Below are 19,684 nucleotides of genomic sequence, written 5' to 3'. Positions count from 1 at the left end.
GATTGGTGGCGGGGGGCGGCCAATGGGGAGGCGGCGCGCGGGGTTTGAATCAGCGGCGGTTGGGGCTGTGGCGGCGCCATGGAGGAGGGCGGGCGGTGGTGAGGGCACGGCGCCGGGGGGCGGCTGAGGGGGGCTGGGGGCGGCCTGAGGGGGCTGGGGGGGGCCTGGGGGTGCTCCCGGTCCCCCCCCATCCCCTAACGTGCCGCCCCGCAGGAGCCTGGAGGCCCAGCTCCGGAGCTATGTCGGCAGCGACCCGCTGGAGCCGTGGGACAGGTGGGTGCGCGGGGCGGGCCGGGCCGGGCCGGGCTGAGGCGTTTGGCGGTGCCTGACGCGGCCCCGGCCGTCCCCCCGCAGGTACGCGCGGTGGCTGGAGGGCTGCCTGCCCGCCCCGGAGCGGCGAGCGAGGCTGCCCGGGCTGCTGGAGCGGCTGGTGGCGGAGTTCCTGCCGGAGGGGAGGTACCGCCGGGACCCCAGGTTCGTCGGCTACTGCCTGAAGCTGGTAGGTGCGGGCGGCGGCGCTCAACCCCCCCTGCGAAGGGGAAGGGCAAGCGCGTTCCTTTCTAAAAGCTTTCTCGTGAAGCCGCTTAGCTCATGAGAAACATCTACCAGCTGTTTCCATCTTTAAAAAATAAATAAATAAATAAATCTTTCTTAACGTGGAAAGTAAGAAATTGTTCCTGTTCTCTTACTCCTGTAACTTCCTTGGATGCTCTTGGAAGTGCCTACGGGTTGTGTGTTTTTGTCTCGCGCAGGCAGAGTTCATCACCTCTCCGTGTGAGTACTTTGACTACCTGCATGGACAGGGAGTCGGTGCAAATGCCTCTGCCTTCTATATTGCTTGGGCTCAGCAGCTGGTAAATGAGGGCAACGTGCGCTGTGCAATAGCTGTCCTTCAAAAGGGATTTCAAAACCAGGCACAACCACGAGAGAACTTGGAACAGCTGTACTGGTAATTCTGATGCATCTTTTACTTACAGAGCTATTTAGATAGCGTTCGGCTGTTTTTTTTCTTGTCTATCTTTGCTATAGCACAGAGCGTATATACACCAATGATTATTTTTGTGAAAGGTGGGTATAAGCTTAAGGATGGTTCTTCTTTGCTGTTCAGTATGCGTTGCCTTTTTTAAAGGGTGTACTGACAAAGCCTGTACCACAGTGCCTTAAGTGAAGTAGAGTCACGGAAGAAAATCCTGAAACTGGTTGATCTGTTTCTTGTCTATTTTCTGTTAAATAGATCCAAATTAAAGCATATCTTGGATTTATTGAGTGTGAGCTTTGTTAATTGCTTATCGTGAGCTATATTCACTCAGCTGATGATAAACAAGATTTTCATCTCTTGCCACCTATTGCGGAGTTGTTTTGCTTTTCAGAATGTAAAACTACTAGGATACGTTCAGTAATATGTCCTGTAAGTTATGTGAGCATCTTAGTGTTTGATTTCTAGGCACAAGGACTGTACAAGGAAATCAAAGGCTTCTGGGGGTGGGTGGGGGACAGGTGACTTAATGATAATAACTGATGTTTCTTGCAATTTAGCTGGCTGCAGAATTACGATCCTCAGAATCCTCCTCTGCAAGGTGAGGCTACAGATCATCTGCCTGTGAACTGTACCTCAATTGGATGAATCTTTTCCCTTGATCAGTGGATTTTGTCACTGTGAAGGAAGCTGTTCGTGCTTCCTTTCTCTTAGCCCTTCTGATGTCTAGGTGGGATTAATAGTGCTCTATTTAGGGGACCTGCTGTATTGATTCTATTCTAGCTATGGTGTTAAAACGTCCAGCAGAGATTTGTTTCAGTAAAGCAGCTGAAGGCTGAGATGTTGTAATTTCAATATGAGAATATTCCTATATATTCCTATAATTAGGAGTGTGAACAATCAAAATAAAGAATGTGAGTAACAGCTCTAAAATTAGGGAATTAATTGTTTAGAGCGATAATATTTTAATAGCAAAACTTAAAATTAAGTTTGAAGAGCTCGTGCTCCTTACCACGCATAAATGGTAGCTGGGTCATCTATCATTGATACCGCAAATGATAGCGGTGTCTTCTCTGAGTGTAAAGATGTTGCAGGAAGCATGGCCGAAAGCACGACAGACACCAGTATGGTCAGATCATGCTCCGTTTTATTGCCCGAATAGCCTAACTTTATAGTGAACTTAACAGGGGTGGATAGTGTCTCACACAAGATTATTGGTCAAAAGCACTCGGACAAACAACTACAAGAAAACAACCCCCTTGTGATTAGCAGTCACATAGACCTTGTCCTTGAAGCCAGAGGCTGGTAACAATATTCTTCTAAATTCCTCAATTGGACGATGTGGGAACACTGTCATGGGAACTTCTCATAGTTGCCCTGGTAGCTTGGTTTGCTCAGCTGCAGCAAGCCATGGGATTTTTGCTGTTTCAAAAAATCCCTCAACATAAAGAAATAATAATATGCACTGTAGAGGATGCAACTGAGAGCTTTTGTTAAGTTCCAGAGCTAGTTGAATGATTACAAAATGTAATAGGGTTCCTGTAGAAACTGTTTTTTTACCATTTTCCTGGTTGTATTAAAGATTCTTAAGTGTATTCAAAACAAAGTATAAATTTTTCAAATGCTTAAAGTTGTAAGTAAAAATTCATACATCAGAAAAAAGATTTCTACTTGTTAATGCAAGCCTGTGTAATCTGTCCCAGGTGCTGCTGTTATAAAACCACTTCAAACTTCACAGGCTGTAAATCAAATGTCTCCTCGAAAAGGTGTTGCGAATCTTAATGATCCAGCATATACTTGCAATAATCAGGTAACAGACTTGAGAAATGAATTAGTATGGGGGAGATTGTGGGACCCTTGCATAAGTTTTGGATTAAAGAGCTTGACTGAATAAAAACATTAATATATTCTAACAGTATCTTCCACATCTAAGAAATGTTGCTGATGTGATGCTTAGAGCCTAGAACCCATCTTTGTAGAAATAGTTTCACAAGTATGGGGTCACAGTTGTTAGTTACTCCACGCATTTCCAGTATTCCAGGCAGGGAACACTAACTAGCTGGATGCATTAACTAGCATCCAGCTAGTTAATGCATCCAGCTAGTTAGTGTTCTTTGCAGGGATAGTACTATAAATGGTATTTTGTCTGTTGTGATTGAATATCGCCCACACTGAATTTCCATGCTACTACTTTTATATGCTATTGAAGAATAAATGAAAGATAATGCCAGAGGAAGAAGGGAAACTTCCCAAATGGTCCTTAGTGAGATGGTGGCTTTGCGTAGAAATCAGTCTGATGATGGGAAATTACTAGGAGATGACACTCTCATGGCTCCTGAGCCCCTCTGTGGAGGAATGTCAATAGAGCACTCTGCCACGTCAGTGTGTAGCAAGTTCCAGCTGAGGTTCTTTTCATGCCTTGTAGAAATTTTAGTTAACTTTTCAGAATTGTGTCACTCTGGAGTCTTCTTCCTCCATCCTCTTCCCCACAATAAAACCAAAAAAGAAACCATGTTAATTCTAACCCATCTTAGATAAGTACCAGAATGCAGCACTGTAGTTCTGAGGTTTGGTGGAGCTAGTTAAATTTCTTTGCAGTTCTTGTGACAGAATAAGATGAAAGATGAATGGGGGGGGGTGTGAAATTTAAGACTGAAAAACTGTGGGTAGGAAATATGTCAGCTTTCTCAACTTTGTCCCATTTTCTAAAGTGCTTGTGACTCTTTCAGTTTGGTATTGCCTGCAAGTACTAAAAGGTGTCATGAATGATTAAAGCTGCTTAGACCTCTTGCCTGCCTCCATACCCCTGAAATTGGATAGCTTGTCAAAGAAAGAAATCAGAGGAGGCCATCCAGTCTGTTCTTTACAAACCCACGTGATCTAGAAATTACAGTCCTGTTTTTTGGGGACTAGAAAATGCCTGTTCAACTCGTCCCAGAATCCTTCTGAGGACTGCAGTTTCCAGAAGTATATCCTTGTGTCTGGATTCTCTGGGATCTTGTTCATTTTCCAAAAATTTTCAGTGATAACAGCAGACTCTTAGACAGTTAATTCTTCAGGATGAGCTTTCTCGGGCTGTGATCACTTGTATATTTCTCCAGACCATGAGCATAGCAAGAACAAACAGATCAGAATTGTCATCTCTTTGATCCAAATTAAATATTATGGACTTCCAGATTGCTAGTCCTGTCAAAATGGATGGCTAAATATAATGCTTTCTCCCTACCCCACAACTTTAGGGTCCTGATTGTGCTGGTACTCAGTCCTGCTCTTCTGGTGAACGAGAAGTGTAAGTTTAAAAAAAAAAAAAAAAAAAAGAGGGGAGGGGGCCTCACTTTTGGGAAAAAAAATAACATGTTCCCCAGAACAAATCCAACAAACTTGAACAAAACTTTTTTATTTTTCCTCACAGAAAGTATGTGACATACCTCTCCAAATCTGAAGTTCTTCCGAAGTCATCGTCTGCTGCTGTTGAATGTGAGCAGGTTGCAATGTATAATAAAAACCTGCTCATATGTGAAGGCTCTGAACTTTCATTTGAGGAGCTCAGAGCCAAGCGATACTTCATGAAATACGAGCGCCTCAGAAGACAGAAAGAACGCGGTATTCTTCTTCTACCTAACTATTTCAAAACCATTCTCATGTTCTTGGAAAAGTAGCACCTGTCTATATTCATGTCTTTTCAAGCTCTGTTGAAGCCTGAAAACTTTCTCAAAGGCCAGATTATCATCCCTGTACAAAAACAGGCTGTGGTAAGCTAGGAAACACTAGTAAACAGGCCAAATGACTGACGTGTAACGGTGTCAAGTTGTCTTCAAACCCTTCAAGGACTTAATTCCAAAACTGTCACGATGCTGACATTTAGATTTTAAGCTCATCCTTTTGGTTTTGTCTTTTGAAGCCTAGATTTTCTTGAGAAGTTCCTTCTGAGGAAATTGCAGGCAAGTACAGACAGCTCTTAGCAGTACTAGTTACCCTGATGTGAGTTGTATCTGTGGCTCTGTGCTTACCAGCTGATACCTATAATTCAAGATAAAGAATATCTTTGTTCCTCTCTGTAGTCTGTAATCAGAATCCAGAGTATTCTTACCATTGTGTTTCTAAATGCATATTTAAAACTAGTGTTTGGGTGGATTTTTTTTTATTGCAGTAGTTATGTATGATAATTCCCAGCAAACACAGCTCTCCCTTCAGGGACAGCAGGCTCCATCTCCACTTAGATGTTACCAAAGGGTTGCTTTGATAGAATTTTTCAGAGCTTAGCGTTCTTTTGTGCTGAAGATGGGAGGCATGAGTATGCTTGCAGTAGGAGCACTGAGGCTGGCACTCTAAGTGTAAGAGAGGTATCCTGGCCTGTGAACTCCTTTAGAAGCATTAGGGCTGCTGCTGGTGTCCAGGCTAGTGTTGAGATAGCGTTGTGTAGCTGTCCCTTTTCATTGTTTGATTTAATATCTGGTTTACTTAATATCGACATTTCTTCATTAGAAGAAGAAGAGAGGGATTCTATCAAAAGAAAAGAATCAGCTGTCCTTGAACTGCAAGCCCTGCAGCAGAAGCTGGAACAGCTCACTCAGCTCACCAAAAGTTTGGAGGAAACCAGACTGGAACCAGCATCTACAACGTTAGCTGAACAAAATAAGCCGTCGGTGAGTATGGGCTATGATAAATAGGGGCAGTCCTCTTGAACTTGCTGCATAAAATTTAGCTGCGCTTTAAATGGTAACCCAAGCAGTGTGTTAACCAAATCTGGAAGTCGAGGTTGCAATATCTGACTAGTATAGATACCTGCCATAACCTTAAATACATGATGAAACACTTTTAATTGTGAAACCTCAAAGATTGGTTTTGCTTCTCTGTGATCTAGTTTTAGTTGCATGTGAAAGTTCTCTTAAGCATGATAAGCTATTCTAGTTATGCAAAATAAAAGGGCAAATGGCAATGTTTATACGTGTGTGGGTTTTTGAGGGTAAAACAATATTTTTCATCTCTGAAGGTATATTCACATGTAGCACCTAGCGCAGCTCTGCAGCAGAAATGGATGGCATCTTGTCAAAGCTCAGGTCTGCAAACCCTCCAAGGGCTGGTGCCAGACCAGCTTCAGTCAAGCACTTTGTCATCAAATGCTCTTACACTGAAGTCCGTGAACCCAGTTGGCCACCAGATGAAATCTTCCTTGTTGTTGGAAGCAACATACAAGAAGGACACAATCAAAACTCAGCAAGAGCTTGGAGAAGTCCAGAAGAGTTTGTTACACTCTCCATTCAATGGTGCTCCAGCTCAAGAGCAGGCGCGTCCTGACTCGACTCTTAATTGGATCACTGGAGAACAGTACGTATAAACAGTTTGATTCTTGTTCTACAAATTGTGCAGTCTTCTGTAGTTACGCTTTACCTGAAAACTAACTTGAAGAAAGGGTTTTTACTCTTCTGAAAAAATCTGAAGTGGCCTGTGGAAACCAATATTTAGACGTAGATCAAACTCTTATAACTTATGATCCTTACTTCAGTCTCTAATTCTTTTCACCCCATGTTTTAGTTGTAATAACTACGAACAAATTCATTGCATAACCAAAGTGATTATTCAGCGTTTGTGTCCCTGGCATGCCTGAAATAAACAACAGAATGTGCTTAGTTCATGCAGATACCAGATGTTACAACTTGGCTGCAAATGTCTCTGGAAAAGAAAGTGCTTTTATTTATCTTTTGCACTTGGGCTTGTGTGACAGATATAATGCATGAAACAATTTGGGGGGGGGGGGTGGAGAGGGGAGACAGAAACCTAGGTTGGCAACAAAACAGGCATGTCTGAGTAGGTTTGACCGACAAGGTAAGGTGAAGCAGAAGCAGTTGTCATTCACTTATATAAGGGAGACAAACTATCCAAGAATATTTAATGCCCGTGTTTTATCTTTTTTAAAGGACTCTGCCTTTTGGGTTTTGTTTCTATTGGCAACTGTGTGAGAAACTTGGAGGGCCTGGGGGAGATACAATAATTTTCTGAAAAGTTCTTTGACTTCATTTATGTGTCCTTTGTGTGGAAAAAGCAGGATCCCTGGTTGTCCTTTCTAAATGTTTCCTTTGTTCTAAGCTGGGAAAGGACCCTGTACTGCTTAAAATGCATTATTATTAAGTCCTGAACTGAAGCTGAACTTTTTAAAAATAATTTAATTTAGAAGAAAGGTATTTATTTCAAGCTCTAATGGTTTTTAATTTTTCATTTGAAGGCACTCTAAAAAGAGATCCACTGGACTAGCTACTTGTGTGGACGTGAAGGAAGGTAATAAACTAATTCTTGACAAGACCAATGCAGCTTGTATGACTTCACTGGCTGGAGTTGAATAGCACATAGCTTTTCAGTTTTGGTAGACCTAGACCATCTTACTTGAAAGTTCTTGAATATTCAACATAAATGTGTACAGGACTTTATCATGTAGTTCTACCTGATGGCTGAAGTCTCACACCAAATGTGTGGGACGGCACTATTTCAGTATTTGCATTTCCATTCCCATTATGAATAAGACATAATTTTTTCTGGTAACTACAATTAACACTTAATTTGGGAAAGAATTTCAATAGTTAATTGTAAAAACAACCTATAAATTTTGCTTTTAAAGTGAGATTACCTATCTAATCTGTAGTAGGAATTCTGGATCTTCTGGAAAAATGTAATGAAGTGTGTTGGATGTATATGTGAAATTATGTGGGATACATATGATGTAGGAGCAGAAAGTGAATTGTATGACTTCTTGAGCTTCCGTTACTACTTACAGTTCTGCATTTAGATGACCAAGATGAAATATTATGTTTTTAACTTCAAAGGAATTTGTGTGAGTTTTAATACTTTGCTAGTTGACTCTTACTGACTGCATTTTCAGTCATCAGTGGCTGGGCACAGTTGCCACCAGTAGATACTGGTTTTAGTGGGCCTCTGCTTTCCAGGGAAGATGACCCTTCTGAGTGGCTAAATGATTTGCCCTTGGGAGGGGATTTTCCTCAGGTTACTGGGAGCATGTTTCCTCTTCCTAAAGAGGTGATGTGTCAGAGAAATGAGACTAAAATGCTGAAACTTAATACAGCAGTAACCTGGCTGAAACAGTGACCCATAATACAAAGGGAAACAGACTATAAGATCCACTAATTACTTTCAGTTTTAAACTCTTAGCACTTACAGGCTGTTTATACTTCACTGTGTAAATTAACCTTGGCTGGCTGGGAACTCTTGAGGTCTCTGACATAATGCTTCCTTCCCCTAGTTTCTGTCAGAACCTTCAGGGACTTGGGGGCAGACCTTAGAGTAAGAATGTGGGCAAAACATCCTTTTCCATGTCACCTTTTGCTAGGTCCCTTACCCTACTGAGCAGTGGGTTCAGTTTCCTTATTTTTAATGTGTTTTTTTTTTTTTTTTTTTTTTTTTTTTTTTTGTACAAGAAATGGTTGTTGCCACATCTCTCACTAGTTCCAGCCCTAGTTAAGCTTTTTGACTTTCCTGACTCCATCCTTGCATGCTTGGGCAACGTCTCGGTATCCTTTCCATGTAGCTGGTCCCTGTTTCCACTTTCTGTGCAATTCCTTTTTAGTTTGAGCTCGGTCAGGAGTCCTTTGTCTTCACTGGCTTCCTTCCTGCTTAACTGTGTCAGAACGGATTGTTCCTGTGAACTGAGAGCATCCTCAAAGACCACCCAGCTGTCCAAGGTCCATTCTGCCCTTCGGGACAGTCTCCCTTGGGAACAAGCAGATCACTGAACAAGCTAAATTCTGCTCTCCCGAAATTCTGGGTTGTCGTTCTGCTACTCCTCTTATTTACCTCTCTTGCTAACATTTTGCTGGCTACTGAAATGTTGATAAACAATCCCAGTCTAGTTTAGAAATGATCTCGCTGTTTTCTTTTCTAGCATCTAGAGTTGGAAATTCTTCCTTTGCTTCTGGAAATGCTTCTCAAGCTACACCAAATACCTCCCTTGGAGGAGCAACACAGGCAACGCCATTCAAAGTGCAACCTTCACCTACAGTTCATACCAAAGAAGCATTGGGTAGGCATCTGGAATAACACGCTAGTTTCACTGGAATTAATGGGGTCTTGCCTGGTAACTTTTAGTGGAACTGAATATAAAATGGGGCTATGTAGCTATAGGCATTCACACCTAGAGGAAAATAAAATTAATGGTACTGGTACTCTTCTGCAGTCGACTTGGTGACCCAACATCTTCTTCCAAGACAGGGGCAGTAAAACTCTGCTCAAGAAATAGCAGCCTTAGTAACATCCCAGCAGCCACGTGTTGTCAAATTCTGAACAAGTCACTGGTTATACACCTGCTAGGCTTTGGGCAGCATGTTCAGCTGAATTTGTCTGTACTGTTGGTGACTCTTGTTTCTGAGATGATGACTTTCAACAGGCTAATGTGGAAGAATGATAGGAAGTTAATAACTTGACTCTTGCTGACATCGAGCTTCCCTCAGAGTTCAAACCAGGGTGCCTTATGCAAAAGTTTTTTGTTTTATAGGATGAGCGTTATCAATTCTAAATGCTGATTTTTTCAAAATCCCACAATGGAAACTGTGACTTTTTTCTGATATCAGATGTAGAGTGATAGTACCCAGAAGTTACTCTGTTCCTTTTGTGTGCTTCTGCCATGTTCTTCTGTTTTGGTAGTAAGCCTGTTAACTACTACTACGTAGCAAACAGCTACTGCTGAATGTAAATCTGTAAAAAGAAAAACCAAAAAGCTTGTGGTATGCATTAGTTATCCAAATCTCTTAAAAAATAAAAGAACTTTCTCCTTTAGAAGAACCCAAAATCTCATCTTTGAGAGTGTGAGGGTTTTTTAGGGAGAAAAATTCATGGCACCAGCAGATATGCATTGGTTAAGTCTAATCTTCCTGCTCAGTTATCTGGAGTGTTTAAATGCAAGAGTAAGGAATAATAGTTCACTGGCATTTGATAAATCATAAGAATCATTCAATTCAACTATTACAGAACGGATAAACTTTATTAGGTGGCATTCACGTATTTTTCTTTTCTATTTCTAGGATTTCTAATGGATGTGTTTCAAACACCCTTCTCACCTGAACTATCTCTTGAAGAAAGTGAGGAGCAACTTGAGGTCTTTTGTAGAAAAAGGGGTATGTACTTTTTTTTTTTTTTTTTTAGTCCTATGTCCTTTATTTCACTCCTATGTTTCTTGCATACTCCTACCACTGTTCCCCATAATTTTGAAGCAAGTAGTTGTGTGAGTCAGTGTAAAGTGAAGAAGCAATTTCTTAACCTGGTAGTGCATTTGATTTATTGACAAGTTCTAAATGTTGATGCACAGTCTAAGACAGGCAGAAGTACTTTAATGCTAGCAGCCTATTAACGTCATCATTAAATGTTGCTTCTCTGTAGACACGTCTGTGGTATTTAAAACCTGACTTTGAAAAGTGCACAGCTGATTCTTCATATGAATAAAGCTTTGTTTCTAAGCCATTTTGCAAGCTAGGTGTTAGTCTCTGAATAGCCAGCTTATCAGTAACAGTTAAGTCTCTCTGAAAGCTAGGTAGTGGCTTATGATAGTGAGCTCAAGGATATTTCACAGCAGGTCAGATGCAGCCAAGGAAGCTTCTGTATTCCTGGCCATTCTTGGTTTTCTGAGATGGAAAAATCTTCTCCATTTCCAAGCCTTTATGAGAAAGACCAGTTGAGTGGTAGTTCTGAGGATGCTCCTGGATATAGCCATGACTGCATCTCTTACTCTGGCTTTAAGCACTTGCATGTTTACCTTGTTTATCTGCTTCAGTTTCTTTTTTTTCTTTTTTTAAAGTTTCTATCCAGTCTTTACAAGAAAATAAGTTATATCTATTTCAAGTCCATGTGTGCCAAAACTAACCTATTATCAAGCCACTGACCTTCCTTAAAACAAGCATCTTTACTTCTAAGGGGTGCCTCGCTATAGCATGTCTGTGCCTGACCAAAAATAATTGTGCAGTATCCTAAAAGAGAAGGTACAACTTCAAGCCCCTCAGCTGCTTGGTTAGGGGAAAAATGTGACTTAATATAATCTCCACGGTGTGACGATCAGTGATCTCTTATTTTAAGAGCCTGATGGAACCTTGAAGGTTAATGTTGCTGCCCCTGTCGTGCCTATGTTTTCTATCTTTGAAGATGAGAATGAAAAAGAGAACAGCAGGTAAGGAGAAAAAAAGCAACAGAGCTGTTTATTGAGAATTACATATAGGATTGATTCTATTCCATATAATTTTGCTATGACTGTATTTGCAGTATGAGGATTGGCTTGAATAAAATCAGTAGCAGCTGTGGGGAAGTGGCATGAGAAAGCTGTAGCTGCTTCTCTGTAGAATTGCGCAACTTTCCTGTTTGGACAGTGTGCTTAAGATGCTTAATTTTCTGGACAACTGAGGATAGCTTGTTTCTTGAGCTACTGCAACTTCTGTTAGTATCCACAAATGGTTTTCTTTAAATAAATAAAAGCATCAAATCTTTGTTACGATCAGTCTGCCTTGGAAGGTTTCTGGGGAAAAGTTATTCTAAGCTACCTGTTTTGTCAGAATCCCACAGCGTAAAAAGAAGTCAGAAGAGCCCAGAACTTTTGGACAACGTCCCTTGACTGACTGTACAGAAGTGAGTGTTTGATCTTATTGCAAGAATTAGCCTTGATGACGGGTTAGGTAGTTATGTTTCTGTTGTCCTAGTCCCTCAACAATCCTACAAATGATATTTTGTTAAAGCCTAGCTACCCCTTTCTGTTCACTGATAGCAGGATGAGCTTTTTCACTTGTTAATTTTCATAAAAATTCTAGGAGCTTAATAGTGGAGACCTCTATTCATAGAACAGATCTGACTGCAGTTGAGGTGTAGATTTGGCATCTCTGTAGGGAAGGAACAACAGGGAGAGGGAATGAGAAATGCCTGAAGTTGTGCTAACCACCTGACAATTTTCATAGCCAAGGAGATGCATGAAACTTCAGGCTGCTTGGATGCAAGTGAGAAGCTTCTTCAGATTCTCCTATGACAATTTTTTGATGTCTAACATTTTGCTGTGGAACTGATTATTGCCAACACGCAAGCCTGACACAAAACTATATAAGCCTGTGATTTAGGCTATGTTGACTTTCCTTTATTTTTCTAATAACATAAGTTGACATATTCAGACTCTGCATTACTGAGACTGGAGGCTGCTAGTATGTTACAGTGTAGGTCTGACAGGACAGTTTTGATGGCTTAACGTAAATCTGCATGTTTATTTTTCTGTCCAGGAAGAAACAGGGACACCAGAGTTCTTGAGGGATGATTATACGGTGTGGAATGTACCATGTAGTAATAAAACATTAGCTGCCAGTCCAAACAACACAAGAGACTTTGCACGAGCTGCCCAGCTTGTATCAACACCATTTAATTACCTGTCAGCACCTTCACGACAAGCTTTCGAGGACAAAGGTAATATAACGAATACTTCAGGTTCAGAGCATCTAATTCAGTGCCGTGTAACTATTTCTATACCCTACTTACCTTGCAGGCCTTGCCAAATACAGCGTAGGCTGTGCTGCTGCAACTTCTGAATGCAAATTCATTGCAGAACAGCTTCTGGGAGCATGGGCAGACCCAGCACTTAAATTTTCCAAGAATTACTTTAACTGGGGATGAAGAAGAAAAGGTGGCAAGGGACAGGGGAGCCTTTGGCTGTGCTGTCAAATGGCTGTTCTAAGCTATTGCAGAGTTCTCAGAGTTCAATTGACTGAAGTCCAGGCATCATCCTCTTCAGTGAGGACCATTATGCTTGTCTATCCCTCTTTCAGTCTTGGAATACTCTTCCCTGAAGAAATCAAGCTATTGTCTTTTCTTGTATGTTTTAAAATAAGCTTGTTTGATGCTTGCTCTTGTGATACCTTGGCAATTTCCACATCTGCAGTGTGACTCTACCCTTCTTGTGTTGGTAATAATACTCTGAATGTGCTTGTCTTTTGGGAAAATAAGCATGTGCTATTGTTGCTGCTCCCTTTGTTCAGCTCCCAGGGATGACATGCTGCAAATGGATTTGGAGTCTTCTGAAGAACTGCACAAACAGGCAAAAACTAAGAAGCTAAGGTATAGCGTTGACTTGCTGAGATTTTCAAGATTTCAGGTTGCAATGCAAATTTATGCCAGCATAGGCAGCTCTGCTGTGCTGCTCTTGGTGCAAGTTTTCCAAGCAATCTAGAGCTAACATATTTGAATAAAATTGCTAAGATGTACACTAGTAAACAGTCACTCTGAAGTTGCATGAACCTGGGCGTGGTGATTATGTCCCTGAAAAAGCTCTAATGATTTAATTTTTTGTCACACTGTATGAGTATCAAGTGCTCGAACAATTGTACTGATTCTTTTAAGTCTCTTTTTGCCCCTGGGGGGCGGCAATAACTGCTAGTTGGTAGCACTACTGCTGCGTTTGGGGAAGCAGTGTTTGCAAGGCATGTGGGTGAAACAGACATTTGGAAAATGCTTGACTTGCAGTATTTGAACTTCTACAGTTAATGGAGTTAACTTGACCTTCCCATAGAACCTTGTGTAATAGTTTTCTTGGGAGGCTCAGCAGTACCTTTTCTGTAACGTACATCTCTCACTCAAGTGTGAGAACACGTGTTGAATGATTTCATAGAGATGGTCAAGAAGAGAACATATGATGTGCCTTTGAAGGCAAAGGTCACCTTGTTGATTCTGCCAGCGTGCTTCCTGTCACGGGATGTATTGCTCAGTATATATGGATATAGAGGCTAGAGCAGTTCTGCTGAGCTGCTAGGTGTGAGGTAGCTTTGATCTAGAGTGCCAAGATGTTCTACAGTAGGTTTTGTCAGAAAAGTCTGCAGGCATTACTTTATGCGTTTACTCTTTAATAATCATGAGCAAATATGAAATGCTGATAAGTCTGCTAGGCTCTGTTGTCCTTTAACAGATTTAATTGCTGCTTGAAGTAAAAGATGTAGATGGCGTATGCAGGCCATTATTGAACCACGCCCAGAGTTCTTAAGGTTATGGCAAAGGTTGCAAGCATGGATGTGTGACGTACTTGTGGCTTATTGAAGATATCAAAATGCCGTGGCAGTTCTGTCAATTAATATTATTTTGTTTTAAACATGTAGCCCTGCTCTTGAACACATTGCAGAACAAGGAGAACCTCTAGGAAATGTTACTGCTACCGCTGCTTCTCACAAATTACGTGAGCAGACTGCCACTAGTAGAGCTGAATATTCATCTGTTGGGGTGGACAAGAATTCCTATGACAAGCTGTCTGGAACTGAGCAGGACAGGACCGCCAGGACTGGTAGAACTTCAGGTACTATGGTTTTCTTCTCTGAAGTTTGAGACTGGAGCAGTGCTTTGTTCCAGTGTGCGGGTGGTCACTGTAATAAGTCAAGTGTCTTGTGGGTCCTGCAAGGAGATCACTGCTATGTACAAGATAGGAGGGAGGACAAGTGTGAATCAATTATACTCCTTCAAATATAAGTGTGTGTGCTGCTTCTTTCAAATGACACTTTTTCTTTATTTCTTATTCTTAAATATTGTTCTTTCTATGAAGTCCTTGTTGAGAATCCATGGGATACGGAATTGATTTGCAAATTCTTATCAGAGCTTCCTAAACCACTCAATACCTATGACAACTATTTTGAATGGAAATCTGCTCTTCCAACCATCAAACTGAAGACTGAACTCCCCTTGGGTAAGAGCTACTTGATATGTTTCATTTTGAAGCACTTGTTGCAGGTTTTTCTGGGAACTCCTGAAGTATTTTTTCTAATCCAGTTTACTTATGCATATATCCAAATAGCTTCCAGGTTATCTAAACCTCAAATACGAAATTAGACCTTTTCGTTTGCTCTTTGAAATCGGAACCTAACCATTTTTGATTAGGTATTCTGAGGAAGGAACAAAGATACTTTTCCTAGTTTTCCTTTCCTGGTAATTTGTGACATATGCACTGGTATAGTATATAGTATAGAACTGATGTTCTGTACACTTCGTATAGAACAGCAACAGTCCTCTGTCAACAAAATCCGTATGACAATAATTGCAACACACTTCTATGACTTAAACATTAGTGTTTACTTTTTAAGGAGTGCACTTTAGAATTTGATCACTTCCAGGGAGTTGAACTAAAATAGAAACACTGATTTTAGTGTATGGCACTTCGTAGCACTCTTGTTCTCTTCAGGGATTGCAAGCTCTCTTTTATTGAAAGCATGCCTAGCAAGAAGAGCGAGTAGAGAAAGACTAGCACTAGGGTTAAAGCAACAAGTTGATTATGGCTGGTGCTTCCAACCCCCCAATCCGTCCCCCTCCTCCAAGTATTAAAGTCTCATCTGCGAAGTTTGCAAGCAGGGCTTTGTGGTGTTAACTTTTTTTTTTTTTTCCACCTCATAAAGGTTCTAGCTCATTCCACGTGGACTGCTTGGTTGGAGAAGGAGCATTTGCTCAAGTCTATCAGGCTTCTATTCTGGATGCCAGTAACCCTAGAAACAATCAGAAAGTAACATTCAAGGTAAGTAGTGTTGATTCAGAATAGTTCTGCTGGAAAATTCTGGAATTTTACAGGAATCTGACACCTCCCTGGATGGATTTTGCTGAGATTTATTTACAAATATGTAATAAAACATATTGGAATATCCTCAAAGCCTTGTTCCGTTTGTGTGCTGTAATGTCCAACGCATTCTACATGGGAAGCTTTTTATTCACCTGCCTGAACTTCCTCGTGATCTTCTTTATATAGCATAGTCATAGGTAGCCTGGCTATAATTCTTAGTCTTTAGGGCATCTTTCTCAGCTGAGCAAATGGATCTATTTGTGTGAAATGCTTTTAGTTCACAGCAAACTAAATTGTGTATGAATTAATGATAAAACTGCTCTTTCTATTAGGTCACAGTGAAAGGGATGCTTGCTTCCAGATGCATGCGTGCTGGCTTTCCACAAGCATTTTTGTGCTTTGTGCAGCCAGCCTGTTTGGTGGCTGCTGGCTGTTTTATACTCTGGGTGATGCCTCTAGGGTGCAGTTTTCTTAACAAGTGAGCTTGTCTAGATGGAGGTTGTAGATTGAGCAGCTCTCTCCCTGCTCTCCCCTTCTGCAGCCTGCTTCAGTGCAGGAATGAGCAACAGATGATAGGATGTGCTTTCATCAGAACTACTGCCAAAATAAAGGTCTGTGCAACTGCATGGTCAGTTTAGCCCAAGAGGGTTATACTTGATCATGCAGCCCTGCATCTACTGCTGGCTGAAAGCCCACATGCACTTAATACAACCTGGCTGAAATGTGGCTGTGTGATTGGGTTGATACCCTACCCCCTTCAAATCTGTTTTTCCTACCTTTGGAATCTTTTTGTGGATCTCCTCTGCATTGTTTCAATCTTCCAACAAATAAATATTTTTATTATAATACCTTAACTGGAAGTTTTCTGGTAGCTAAATGTAATGTTTAAGAAGTTTCTTTTTGAACATCAGGCATTTAGTGTTAGGGAGACGAATCAGAAAGGCTCTTCTCTTTGGAACTCATTATAAACCAAACCTTCACTTAAAGCATACGTTGGCAGCAGGAGGCTAAAACATCAATGTTGCAAAAGGCTAACATTTGAATAGCATTAAAGAGTGTATAAGCCACAATGGAGTTGTGGCATGTAATTGAAGTAGTGATTCAAGAGGATTATTTGTTGAGTGGATTGACCTGAGGTTAACTACTTGAGATGTAATTATTTTATTTGATCAAAAAGAAGTGTTTAGGAACTTGAGTCTGAAGTTTAAGAAAAAAGCTGAGAACTGTTTTTTTTTTTTTTTTAATTTACTGGTTATATAAAAAAAAAAATTAACAGATATACCTAGTACATCACGTTTTTGGTTACAGGTCCAGAAGCCTTCCAATCCTTGGGAGTTCTACATAGCAACCCAACTCGTAGAAAGACTCGATCCAAGTATACGCCATCTTTACATCCACTTTTATTCTGCTCATTTTTTCCAAAATGGAAGCATTTTAGTTGGTGAGCTCTACAACTATGGAACATTGCTGGTAAGTGTACTCAACTTGTGCCCTGAGTCTCTTCACTTTATGGAACTTCATTATGAACACAGTCTGTACTTACCAACATGGATATGTGATCCATATTGAGCTGTATTTTTGTGTAGCTGATGGTTCTTCCCAATCTTTGTTTTGTACACAGAATGCCATAAACATTTACAAAAAAATTCCTGAAAAGGTTATGCCTCAAGCGCTTGTAATCTATTTCGCTGTAAAAATACTTTATATGGTAGAAGAGCTCCATACCTGCAAAATAATCCATGGTGACATTAAACCTGATAACTTCCTGCTTGGAGAAAGGCAAGTATTTCACTTTGCTACATGTGATGTCAGCATATCATGGTATTATAGTCTGATGCTTATCGAATTGCTGCTTCTCATCTTGGTTGAAGGTTTCTGGATAATGATACATGTGACATAGATGGCCTCTCTCATGGTTTGACGCTCATTGACTTGGGACAGAGTATAGATATGAAATTATTTCCTGAAGGAACTGCGTTTACTGCAAGGTGTGAAACATCAGGGTTCCAGTGTATTGAAATGCTGACACAGAAACCGTGGAACTACCAGGTATGAGGTTGTGGAGACAGCCTGAACGTTTGGAGCTTAATGCGTGCATTAAGCATATGAGTAGATGAATTACAGAAATATTAGACTTCTGCACTGGTGCTGTAGATCTAGCTCAGTGCTCCAGGGGAGCACTTACGGAGCTTGCTCTGTTGGCTCCAAGGATTGTGGCTTTTGGGTTTCTTTTTTGTTCTGAGTTTTAGTTTTTTTTTTTGCAAATTTCTTGTGGTTCAGGTATGCATTTTTAATATGGAACTTGCGTATACTTTTAGACAGACTACTTCGGCATAGCAGCAACAGTCTACTGCATGCTCTTTGGTACCTACATGCAAGTGAAGAATGAAAATGGTGTCTGGAAGCCTGAAGGTTCCTTCAGAAGGTTGGTGTCAAGTCTTTTTAAAATTCCCATCTGTAGGAAGATATATCATTAACCTCAAACCTGATAGTAGTTTCTGTCACAGCTTTTGGCATTGTTTGCCTTTACCTCTCAGTGCTCGAAAAACACAGGTTTGGTGCACAGGAACTGCCTCACAGAACTGCTTTTACTGACTAAAGTACAGGAAGCCTTTTGGCAGTGGACGTGGTGAATTGCATTGCATCCTTGGCTTCTTGCTGCCTGGAAGGAGAAAAAATCCCTCTGGTTTACTAAGCAGCATGCCACAACGGAAACTGTTCTGTTACGTGATGGTCTGCAGTTGCTCCAACCTGTAGATGGGGTGGGAACGGGTAAATACAGGAAACAGTACTTTAACAGTTAAACCTTTTTTTTGATGCTTTTTTTGGTTGTTCCTTCCAGGCTTGCCAATGCTGAAGTGTGGAAAGAGTTCTTTGACAGCATGCTAAACATACCAAACTGCCATAGTCTGCCTTCATTAGGAGTTCTACGCAAAAGGCTGAAGGACTTATTTTGCAAGTCATATGCAAAGGAAATAAAGTTCCTTCGGAACAGACTCGTTGTGTTGCTCATAGAGCACAAACGGTCACGAAAATAAGCATTTAGCTTGCAAAGGTATTGAGAATTGGAACATCCTGCATGCGAAATCTTTTTGTAATACCTTGTTTTAACAATAAACATTCTTGGGTTAGCTTCAGGAATGGTAACTTTCATCTTTCTGTGGTTTCATGAAAGAAGTTGCACAGAAATCTTACTGCATGGAAACTAAGTGTTAATTGAACTTGTGTAGTTTCAGTGTGGGAGGCACAGGCATGCTAGAGACTGACTGTAGTTGTAATAATATGTAGTGCGTTTTGAGCAGCGGGGAAAACAGCTGGTGAAAAAGGTTGTGCAGATGATGCTTGCAGCCCCCACTGTGTAGAGGATTTAGTCCAGTCAGGTGAAGGGCAGGCTGACTTTCTTAAATGGAAAGTGTATGGAGGTGTTCAGGATGCGTTTTCCCCAATATGAAGAATGATGAACAGAGCCTTCTGGGAGGAGCAAGTTGTTGGAAACGTGAATGTAATTCCAAACTGGGATCCTACCATCACGGAAGATTCCAGAATCTCTTCTAGAAGTGAAAACAGCAATTGGAAGTGAAATAGCCTACTCTAAAGGCTGCAGGAGGGTGAACTCGTTTAACTTGGTTGACTTCCTGGAAAAACCCCTGGATGGTAGGTGTAAGGAGGACAAGTCCTTGTTCTCTTAGAAAAGCCACTGAAGCCATCTGCTAATAACTAATGAATAGGAGGGAACGCTCTTTGGAGTCGGTGACGAGATGTGTGCGGATGAGCAGCAGCACTCGAGAGTGCTGTTACTGCAATTCTTTGAGGTTTGTGGCTCATACATTCACAACTCTTATGCTCTACTCTTTCTCTCAGGAACTTCTAGGTTGAAAGAAACTGAGGTTAGCAGATGAGATTTAGATTAGATAGAACTTAAGTCACACTTGTTACTTTTGTTAAATTTGCTTCTGACCAGCCACGAAAAATTATTAGAGACATAGGCAAAACCAAGAGACAAATGTCTCCCTGCTGGAACTGAAATGGTTGTTTTCTGGTCATTGTGAGGTTTTGTTTTCCCTTACTGTGGCAAAATGTTATGTTGTGGTAGCTGGCAGCTTGCTCTGGAAAACTCCAGAAAAGCATTCCTTTTACAAGTACCCTTTATTCTCTTTTTT

The 19,684-nt window shown here is 41.0% G+C and overlaps 1 protein-coding gene across 1 annotated transcript; it reads left to right on the top strand.

Annotated features, from left to right (window-relative positions):
- Positions 1-78: 78 nt before the first annotated feature.
- On the top strand, positions 79-18,562 carry BUB1 (BUB1 mitotic checkpoint serine/threonine kinase; the record flags this gene model as incomplete). The annotated part of the gene is made up of 25 exons (XM_084283388.1): positions 79-98; positions 214-273; positions 355-499; positions 753-949; positions 1,537-1,577; positions 2,680-2,786; positions 4,216-4,265; positions 4,389-4,579; positions 5,462-5,622; positions 5,970-6,304; positions 7,200-7,252; positions 8,868-9,005; positions 10,003-10,095; positions 11,048-11,138; positions 11,518-11,590; positions 12,226-12,406; positions 12,976-13,054; positions 14,086-14,279; positions 14,523-14,663; positions 15,367-15,482; positions 16,833-16,994; positions 17,146-17,303; positions 17,396-17,573; positions 17,843-17,949; positions 18,367-18,562. 25 exons carry the CDS (start codon positions 79-81, stop codon positions 18,560-18,562), a joined length of 3,267 nt encoding a protein of 1,088 aa, XP_084139514.1.
- Positions 18,563-19,684: the final 1,122 nt, after the last annotated feature.

This window comes from Netta rufina (genome assembly GCF_964035555.1).
Source record: "Netta rufina genome assembly, chromosome: 3".
In the NCBI taxonomy this organism is placed as follows: Eukaryota; Metazoa; Chordata; class Aves; order Anseriformes; family Anatidae; genus Netta; species Netta rufina.
Note: the sequence above shows the minus strand (reverse complement) of the source record. Positions and strands in the feature narration are given on the sequence as shown.